The 9,578-nt window shown below is 58.4% G+C and overlaps 1 protein-coding gene across 4 annotated transcripts; it reads left to right on the top strand.

Moving 5' to 3' along the window:
* The first annotated feature begins 202 nt into the window (after positions 1-202).
* CCNQ (cyclin Q) lies at positions 203-7,354 on the top strand. 4 transcript variants are annotated; one of them, XM_036840822.1, is made up of 4 exons: positions 203-1,044; positions 4,074-4,257; positions 5,381-5,513; positions 6,720-7,354. In XM_036840822.1, exons 1-4 carry the CDS (start codon positions 927-929, stop codon positions 6,954-6,956), a joined length of 672 nt encoding a protein of 223 aa, XP_036696717.1. In that variant the 5' UTR covers positions 203-926; the 3' UTR covers positions 6,957-7,354. The 4 variants fall into 4 exon arrangements, with proteins under 4 accessions (XP_036696717.1, XP_036696720.1, XP_036696721.1 ...); XM_036840825.1 differs by having other exon boundaries at positions 909-1,549; XM_036840826.1 differs by lacking the exon at positions 203-1,044 and adding an exon at positions 1,929-3,094.
* The last annotated feature ends 2,224 nt before the right edge of the window (positions 7,355-9,578 follow it).

The following is a 9,578-nucleotide window of genomic DNA, read 5'->3' as shown; positions in this document are numbered from 1 at the left end:
AGCAAACATTTATTAAGCTCCTACTGTGCTGCCAGGCTGACAAGTCGAGCAGCAACCAGATCCCCAAGGGACGCTGGGCCCCTGGAAAACCCTGACACAAACAGCCCTCACGCCCTCATTTCGTGCACAGCATTTCCTTCGGGGCTCATCTATAGGTCTGGGAAACTCTGACAAACCTGGATTCGGGTTGTACGAACACTGACATTGAACCCCACGTCTTCTCCAGTTGGGAGACACCGATGTGAGTTCCGGTAAGCGACCCTCCGCCCCCGCCCCCCGCCGCGGCTTGGCAGACAGCCAGCCCTCCCCGTCCTGAACCACGCTGGGCCACCAGCCCGGAGGGACACCTTAGTCGGACCGCAGGGACTTGTAGCTCAGGTGCCGGGGAGGGTGGTATTTTCGCGCCCTGACCCTAGGACTGTAACGTCACTTCGCCCTGGAGGAGTAGCCCCGCCGGTTCCGGTTGCCGCCATTCGGCTCCCGAGGGCGGAGCGTGAGTCTCCGGGAGGCGGGGCGTCAGCCTCTCGGGGGGCGGGGCGTCAGCCTCCCGGGGGCGGGGCGTCAGCCTCCCGGGGGCGGGCCGTCGGCTCCAAGGGCGTCGGTTCCAAAGGCGACGTATGCGGCATCCAGGGGACAGGGCGGGCGCGCTCAAGCTGCCAGGCAGCTTCGGCCTCTGCGCTTGCGCTTGAGCTTGAGCCTGCGTATTCGGCCGGACCCGCCTTCGGCGGACAGTTGCGCTACCCACCGGGGGGCGGGCGGGCCGGCCTGGGCTGGGCTGGCTGGCGGGCTGGCGGGCTGGCGGGCGGGCGGGCCGGCCGGGGCGGGGCGGGATCTCCGCTCCCGCCGTGAGCACCCCGGGAGCCGGCCGCCTCGCGTCCGGGCCCTTCTCCATCCCGTGGGGGGTCTGGGCCGTGGGGTGGGACCTCATGGAGGCAGTTGGCCCGGGGACCTGCGGTGGAGGGGGCGCGGCACTGGGCGCGGAGGGGCGGCCAGCACCCGAGGCGAGGGTGCACTTCCGAGTGACGAGGTTCATCATGGAGGCAGGTAACCGCGGCCGGGAGGAGGGCGGGCCCCGCGCGGACGGGACGTGGAGGCCGGAGCCGCAGTGCTGCACTTTCACCCAGCTGTCCCCAGCCCGCCGCGGGAGCATCGAGCGGGCAGGCAGGGGCTGGCGTAGCGGGGATCCGCTTCCCGAAAGATGGGACCCGCCAAATTCGGTGCTGGCGTGGCTGAGCGGCGGGAAGAGACCGGGCCTGCCCTGCCCTAGCGGAGGCTGGGAGGCTCGGCTTAGGGGAACCGGCCTCTGCCTTTCCGCCACGCCCTGCATACTAGGCTTTGAGCTGCGAGGCATACGCGGTCATGGCCATTTCATGGGCGGGCGCGTAGGTCCAAAGACAGGATGTGGAAACTAGAAGGCCCCAACTAGAAGGTGGCGGAATCGGGGCGCCCGCATCTCGATTGAGTGTACCGCGCCTTCTGACACACCTGCCTCGCAGCATACGGGGACGCTGGCACTTGGTCACACGGAGCCTTTTGGAGCATGCCCTTGGTGAGGCTCCTGACAAACCTTGTTGACGAGGTCCCATCACATCTAGGACCCAGGGGTTTCCCTGGTGGCGCAGTGGTTGAGAATCCGCCTGCCAATGCAGGGGACACGGGTTCGATCTCTCTGGTCCGGGAAGATCCCACATGCTGCGGAGCCACACAGCCCGTGCGCCACAGCTACTGAGCCTGCAGTGCTGTAACTAGTGCAGCCGGCACGCCTAGAGCCCGTGCTCCGCAACAAGAGGAGCCACCGCAGTGAGAAGCCCGCGCACCTCAACGAACAGTAGCCCCCGCTCGCCACAACTAGAGACAGCCCACGTGCAGCAACGAAGAACCCAACGCAGCAAATAAATAAATAAATAATAAAACATACAGGGAACTCTGGCAAATTTAAGTTTAAAAAACAAAGAAACAAACAACCCCCCCCCCCAGAAAAAAACAACAACTAGGAGCCAGGGCGCAGCTTGCGTTTTGAACCCTGCCAGGGCATCCACACCGTGGTGCTGGGCGCTCTTGCGCCGGAGGCGAGGCGATGTAGCTAATTGGATTCCGATAGAAACACTTTCACTGTCAGTAGTGGTTTGCTCAGCTGACAGAAGTTGTTGCCGATCTTTGTTACTTTGTATTCATTCTGCCGAAGAAGGCGTTGGGTGAGTCTGCTTTCAAGTCAAGGTGGGCAGAGTCTGGGGAAATAGTGCAGTTGTTGCCGATCTTTGTTACTTTGTATTCATTCTGTGGAAGAGGGCGTTGGGTGAGTCTGCTTTCAAGTCAAGGTGGGCAGAGTCTGGGGAAATAGTGCAGGACCATTAATCCCAGTGATTTGTACATTTAATTTCCAGGAAGTTTTGCAAAGTGTATAAGGAAGGATGGCAGTGCCCCCTCATATACCCCATACATCTGCTTGGAGGATCCATGTAAACCAGGGAAGCATGCTACCCTTTGAGGGTTTGCTATATAAAAAACAAGACTTGGAGGGTCATGTACAGTAATACCACCTAATCTGACATCTCTGAGAATGAGGGGTCCCATGTAGGAACTGTCTATGAAACTGAAGTTTAAACCTGGAAATGCTAAAACCTAAATGCTAAAAGCTCATGCTAAAATGTTTTGCATATGCCCTTGCCCTCTGTGTGAGGCTAAATACCGGTCCTCCAAAGATTTCCCCATCCTAATCCCCAGAACCTGTGACTGTTACCTCATGTAGCAAAAGAGATTTTGCAGATGGGATTAGGCATCTTGATGTGGGGGAACTATCCTAGGTTATCTGGCGGGCCCAGTATAATCACACCCATCCTTAGAGAGAGAGGCAGGAGGGGGAGACAGGCAGAGAAGGAGGCCATGTGATGATGGAAGCAGAGTTAGAAGATGCTGCACCGCTGGCTTTGAAGATGGAGGAAGGGGCCGTGAGCCAAAGATTGCAGGCGCTTCTAGAAGCTGGAAAGGGCAAGGGAGTGGATTCTCCTCTGGAACCTCCAGAAGGAACCAGCCCTGCCGACACCTTGAACTTAGCCCCCCTAAGACTCATTTCGGACTTCTGACCACTGGGATTGTAAGAGAAAAAAGTATGTGTTGTTTTAAGCCACTTAGTTTGTGGTAACTTGTTACAGCAGCTCTGGGGAACTAATACACCTTTTTAGGTAGAGGATGTTGACCACGATTTTAATGACTGTTGGTTGTTCTCCACCTTCTTTCAGTCTATGGGATGTCATTTAACCTTCCCTTATTAACCCTGGTCATTGTGAATTTGTTTTGGTTCTGTGACCCAGTGCAGTGATTTCCCTAGGAGCTGTCCGGGGGATTTAGGGCTTTAACCCCTAAATCAAACCATCATGCTCTGGTTTTTGAGTTCTGGTCCCTTTTCAGTATGTTGCTCTTTTTCCCTCGAGCCTGGCTATGGCCATCGATGTTGCTTTTCTCCTGCCCTGCCTGCGGTTGCCTTTGGCAGTCACCCTGCTTGCTTTTCTTGCCTTTTCTAACCTGTGGACTAGTAAACCAGTGCTGAGTATAATCTTAAACTATGACCTCGGGACTTGTGGCATCTGTTTGATGCTCAGAGGCCTTTTTTCCTCCTGTCACCTTGGCAGGATTTTGGTTAGGTGAGCTGCAGAGGTGGGGGCAACCTCTAGTTAAATGCCTGCTAAGGTGGAAACAGACACACAACTTGGTCCTTTTCAAGATGTGCAGAAAGGGGTATGCCAGGTGCAGTAGTTTGAAGCCTTGCTTCTCCTGGCGTGGCCTTGAGGCTTGGGAGAAGTGTGGAGCCCACAGAGCTACTGAAGGGAATGCTGCACTTCAGCGTGACCCCCAGGGGCTTGTTAGCACGTTAGAGTCTGAGAAGCTTGCGTCTAAATCCCTCAGGTCGAGGACCCAGTGGGAGGCACGGCAGCCCCTGCCAGCTGGGCCCTGAGCTCTCGGGTCTTGTCTGAACAGGGATGTGCACCCTTAGGGCCCAACCTGGAGGCTCCCCTCACACTTCGCAGGGGGTGAGCCCTGGATGAAGCACTCCCCTGCCTGCTTTCTCTCGGTAGGTGTCAAGCTAGGGATGCGGTCCATCCCCATCGCCACCGCCTGTGCCATATACCATAAGTTCTTCTGCGAGATCGACCTGGATGCCTATGACCCCTACTTGGTGGCCATGTCTTCCCTTTACTTGGCCGGCAAAGTGGAGGAGCAGCACCTGCGCACTCGTGACATCATCAACGTTTCCAACAGGTAGTAGCCGCTTCCGGTGCCCCCTGGATGGGCGGCCAGAGGAGGCTCTCACGAGGCCCTGCCCCCCAGGCGGCAGCAGTGCAACTCAGGAGGAGGCACCTGGGTGGCCTCGACCTGGGGCCGGGAGCGCTGACAGCAAAGGCAGGAGTGAGCCAGAAGCCTAGGGGCGCCTGTGCGAGAGAAGCGGCGGCCACATTTTGGGAAACCTCAGAGGCCAGACTGGGGTGCAGAGGTGGGTGGGAAAGAGTGTGTCCCTAGCGTCGCAGGCGGGCACAGCAGGAGCAGAGGGGGCTCGCAGAGTGTTTACGTGTAGCTGATTCACTTTGTTATAAAGCAGAAATTAACACACCATTGTAAAGCAATTATACTCCAATAAAGGTGTTAAAAAGATAAAGATCAAATTCTATTCTAAAAAAAAAAAGCAAAGATTCTCGTGGAGTCTTGGACAGGATGGATGGAACCAGCTGGGTTCTGGGGCCGCCGTCCTATTTAGATGGTGTGGAAACTGGGTCAGAGTTGCTCAGGAGTGTCTCTCGCGGTCCTGGGCCTGAGCAGCTGTGTTCCTGTTGGGGAAGGACACGGGGGTCCAGCCGGCTGGGTGGGCTGTGCCGAGGCCCCGGGGCCTGGGAGAAAGCAATTTATGGAAAGTTAGTGCGTCATAGCCTTTCCAGGAACCCTAATCGTTAGGGAAGAAAACTATTTTGTGCTGCTTCTCTTTTAAGAAACAGCTAACGGAAAAGCACTCCCCACCCCGTAAACATGACAGGTTCACGGTGTACCTCGAAAGAGTAGGAGAAAAACAGGAGAGGGAACTGCGGAAGGGCAGCTGGAGTCCACCTGTAACTGCCAGGGCCCCAGCAGGGAGGGCGGGCGGGCACGAGGGGAAACTGGGGGGCTCCCTAATAGGGCGTGGGACAGCCATGGGGCTGACGCTAGAAGTGGCTTCTTTCCTCTCTGGTTACCGTTTTTATCCCGTACTGGACCCGCAGGTGGAGAGTTGTTGATGGTGACCCTGTGCTGATCAGCAGCACAGGGGTCCTGGCGTTTGCATCTGGCTGTCCCATGACTGGGGGCTCCTGGGGCCACGCACTTCCGCCGTCAGCCGTGCTGTTTCTCTGCACAGGTACTTCCACCCGGACAGCGAGCCCTTGGAGCTGGACTCACGCTTTTGGGAGCTCCGTGACAGCATCGTGCAGTGTGAACTGCTCGTACTGCGGGTTCTGCGTTTCCAGGTCTCCTTCCAGCACCCTCACAAGGTATGTGCTGGGGGGTCGCGACGGTTCCCAGAGGCACGAAGCTATTCGCTTTTTATCCGGAAAGTGCAGCCCCCCGAGCCTGGAGCCACGCGGGGCCCTGAGGAGGAGCAGTGACCGGCGCGGGCAGCCTCGCTCGTCCCCACTCTCGGGTCCCTCAGGCAGCTCTCATTTCAGCTGCTGCCTTTCCGTCCGCTCGGCTGTGGCTGCAGGCCGGGATCCGCGTGCCCTCTGAAGCCCGTGCCCGTCCCCAGACCCGAATAAGTTGTTTGTTCACTGAGCCACGGGGAGGCAGGGCCCGTTTCCTGACCTGCCGCGTCCCTGTGCCAGGAGTTGCTGCCCCGCCTCGGAGCTCGCGCCCAGCTCAGCTGTGCATATGAACCCACGAGAAAAGCCTGGTCACTCACTGTTCACAGCTAGGAACGCGTTCGTCCCAGCAGAAGAATTGCTTCAGAAAGCAGCAGAAGGGGCACGTGAACCCTTAGAGCACTCGGAAGGCCCCTGTGGGCAGCTGGAAAGGCGGCCTGCAGAGAGACAGGGGAGGGCCTGTGACGTGGGCCTTCCCGACCGCCTGCCTAGTCCCAGAGCCACTGGTGGAGGTTCCCAGCCGTAGTGTTTTCTGTCGGCGTGCAGTGCAAGGCACTCCCCGTGGGCTCAGGAGAGCGTGGTGTTCGGGCAGAGGGGGAGCTGACAGACGGCCGAGCTGAGGGGCATTCAGAGGCCCTAGTGCCCCCGAGAGCCAGTGTCCGGTGTCTGGCGGGCCCGTAGCCTCAGGCTGGACCGTGGGGGCCGTGCCGTGTCGTGCAGATCGGGACGCTGTTTCTGGAGGTTTAATGTTTGAGCTGGGCCAGGGGATGAGTAGAATGATCGCTGATGGTGGCCGGCACAGGGCCGCGGTGACGGAGAGGGACTGCGGTGGGGTGGCCATTGAGAGCGGCCGAGCGGGTTTTGGGAGCCGGGCCTGGAGGCTGAGAGCAGGCGGGCCCGTGGGGACCGGGGCGGGGGGGGAGGTGAACCTGGCAGGAGGGTGGGGCAAGGCCCGTGGAAGGCACTGGGGCTTTTTTCCAATGACACTGGGAGGCGACATCCGATCTGTGGCGTACACACATCGTGACAGCTTAGGGGCGAGCGGCTGGCGGGCAGATGGGCCGCAGGCTCACGGTAAGGAGGCAGGTGAGTGGGGGCCAGCTGACTGGCGTGTCTTTGCAGTACCTGCTCCACTACCTGGTGTCCCTCAAGAACTGGCTGAACCGTTACAGCTGGCAGCGGAGCCCCGTCTCCATCACCGCCTGGGCCCTGCTGCGGGACAGCTACCACGGGGGGCTGTGCCTCCGGTTCCAGGCTCAGCACATAGCCGTGGCGGTGCTCCACCTGGCCCTGCAGGCCTATGGGGTCGAGGTGCCCGCTGAGGCCGAGGCCGAGAAGCCGTGGTGGCAGGTGAGGTGACTGCGTTGGCAGTCCCGCTTGGCGTGTGTCCCCCTCTTCTCTGCCTGAGGTCCCTGTACCTGGTGTCACATTTCTTTGTAGTAGTTATCCACAAAGAAAGATACGGGCTACTTGGGAACCTTGAAGCGTGAGAATACTCTGTCCTAATCGTCTAAGGCAGGCTCTCCCCCTCGACATCGTGGACGTTCAGGGCCGGATGTAGGATGTCGAGCAGGACAGCGAAAACCGTGTCCAGACATTGCCAAGTGCCTCGGGGTAGGGATCACCCCTGGTTGAGAACTGCTGAGGTCAACCAAGCACTTTTTTTGAATTGAGTGGGAGCTTGTCCTAGAGCCGAGGTTAATAAGTCTGGCTTCACGTCAGAAGACGTATAGGGGGTGCTCTACAAAGGCAGTGGTTGGTTGGTAGGTAGATAGATAGATGATGTGTGGATGGATAGGTGATGGTGGATGGTGGGATGGATAGATGATAGAAAAGGAGGTAGTTGGATAATAGATGGGTGGGTGGATGCACAGATAGATAAGACAGGTGACACCCCGCCTCCCCCAGACGTACTGAACCTCGAGAGCAGTCTGTCGAGAGCTGGGTGAACCGTGTCTGTCAGAAAGGCTGCAGTCCTAGCGGGTCTCCCTGGGTAGTCCCACTGTTTCTTAAAATGGGATTTTGACATCACTCTCTGTTTTTCCTGTCCTATACTTGAAATTTGCTGTTCCTCTCTTCATGACACATCATTGTCCCTCCTTGTCCTACAATGAGATTCCATGTAAGCAGACTTTGAGGTGACGGAAGGCTCCCCCTTTCTGTGCACCACCCCTCCCATGCGAACCCACAGTGGCTGCCTCCCCCTTCCTGAGGCTCCCTTCCCCCGGCCTGCTCGCCCTTCCCGGGAGATCACAGCTTCTTTCTGTGCTTCGTTGTCCTTTATTGCCTGTCTACCCCACCCCCCCACCACCCCAAGGCCAGGGGCCTTGTCTGCTTCATCAGCTGCCCCGCGCCCAGTGCCTGGCAGGTGGGGGGCAACGGGCGGCTGCGTGGACAAAAGCATTGCTCGGTGCCGGGCTTCTTGGGGACTTCCAGATCATGTGAGCCCCATGTCCCCACTCTGTTGAATCAGGTGGCGGCGCAAGGGGCCGCTGCTTCCTGGCCCATCCCGGGCTGCTTGGATCTGCCGGGTCGTCACTGGTTTCCTCTGCGTGTCTTCCGTGCCGCTCTCCTTTCTCTTCGCTCGCTCCTGACCGTGACCGGGGCTGGAGCGGCCGCAGCAACCTCTGCCTCCCCCTCTCGGCCGTCACCCCTCACCCCTCGTGAGAGGAGAGCACGGGGAACGGCTCCGCCACGGGCCTCTCTTCTGGGCGACACACACTTACCCAGCAATCGTCCTCCCGGGCGAGGCCGCCCCCCTGGGCGGTACACCCGCGCTACCCTCGCTCTTCAGTCTTTCCGGGGGGCTCTGAGTTCCGGGCACGGGAGCCATCGGGCATCCTTTGGGCACGTGAGGGCCACTTGCTTGGTGATGAGTGGCCGCCTGCCCGGCCCCGGGGCGCTTCCTCTAAATCGTGAGGCACTCTTCCTGCTCATCTGCCCTCAGCCACCGCTTCTCTGAAGTCACTTGTCTGCCCTCGAGCGTGGCGGCGGTGGCAGCGGGGTGCCCGTCCGTGCCCAGGTGCTTCGGGCCTCTGGGTGGCTGAGGCTCTGGCTCTAAAGCAGTAGCGAGTTGCAGCAGGTATCAGAATTCCCATCTTTTTAAGGCTGAGTCCTGTTCCGTGGTACGGCTGGACCATGTCATGTTGGTTCATTCCTCCATGGAGGGACGCTTGGGTTGTTTCCAGCTTTTGGCCCTGGACTACTTTTTTTGTTTTTAATATTTATTTATTTATGTGGCTGCGCCGGGTCTTAGCTGCGGCATGCGGGCTCCTTAGTTGCAGCTCACATGTGGGATCTAGTTCCCCGACTAGGGATAGAACCCGGGCCGCTGGCATTGGGAGTGCACAGCCTTAACCACTGTGCCACCGGGGAAGTCCCGGCCCTGGACTACTTTTTAACGGTCATTTCTTGGCTTGGGGTCTCCAGGAGCATACAGGTAGAGGACCCTGACAAGCAAGCCTGTATTTCTTTTTTTTTTTTTAACGTCTTTATTGGAGTATAATTGCTTTCCAATTGTGTGTTAGTTTCTGCTTTATAACAAAGTGAATCAGTTATGCATATACATATGTTCCCATATCTCTTCCCTCTTGCATCTCCCTCCCTCCCACCCTCCCTATCCCACCCCTCTAGGTGGTCACAAAGCACAGAGCTGATCTCCCTGTGCTCTGCAAGCCTGTATTTCTGAAGTATTTATTTTCCAACCAGAGTCACTATCTTCCACCTGAAGCGACAGCCTGTGGAGAGTTCAGGCTTCCTTCGGTGGCCATGCAGGAGGGTGGACTCAGGTCCAGCTTTTGCCCTAGCTCAGCCCTGGGCCTTGACCTTCGTGGTACCTTGATTCCCCAGGCAGTAACCCCCTGGCCCGGGGGCCACGGCATCCAACCAAGTGCTCCTTGTTTTGCTTTTTACTTGCCGTGTCATCAGGGGTCCCCAAGGGCACCCTCAGGCTCGATGTGTTGCCGGGAGGACTCACAGAGT

The sequence above is a fragment of the Balaenoptera musculus genome, chromosome X, assembly GCF_009873245.2.
Source record: "Balaenoptera musculus isolate JJ_BM4_2016_0621 chromosome X, mBalMus1.pri.v3, whole genome shotgun sequence".
NCBI lineage: Eukaryota > Metazoa > Chordata > Mammalia > Artiodactyla > Balaenopteridae > Balaenoptera > Balaenoptera musculus.
Note: the sequence above shows the minus strand (reverse complement) of the source record. Positions and strands in the feature narration are given on the sequence as shown.

Excerpts from the sequence above, each read along its gene's own strand:
- CCNQ (XM_036840822.1), top strand. The coding sequence starts at position 927 with ATGGAGGCAGTTGGCCCGGGGACCTGCGGTGGAGGGGGCGCGGCACTG. Across the intron at positions 1,045-4,073 it reads GAGGTTCATCATGGAGGCAG|GTGTCAAGCTAGGGATGCGG; the intron begins GTAACCGCGGCC and ends TTCTCTCGGTAG. Across the intron at positions 5,514-6,719 it reads CCTTCCAGCACCCTCACAAG|TACCTGCTCCACTACCTGGT; the intron begins GTATGTGCTGGG and ends GTGTCTTTGCAG.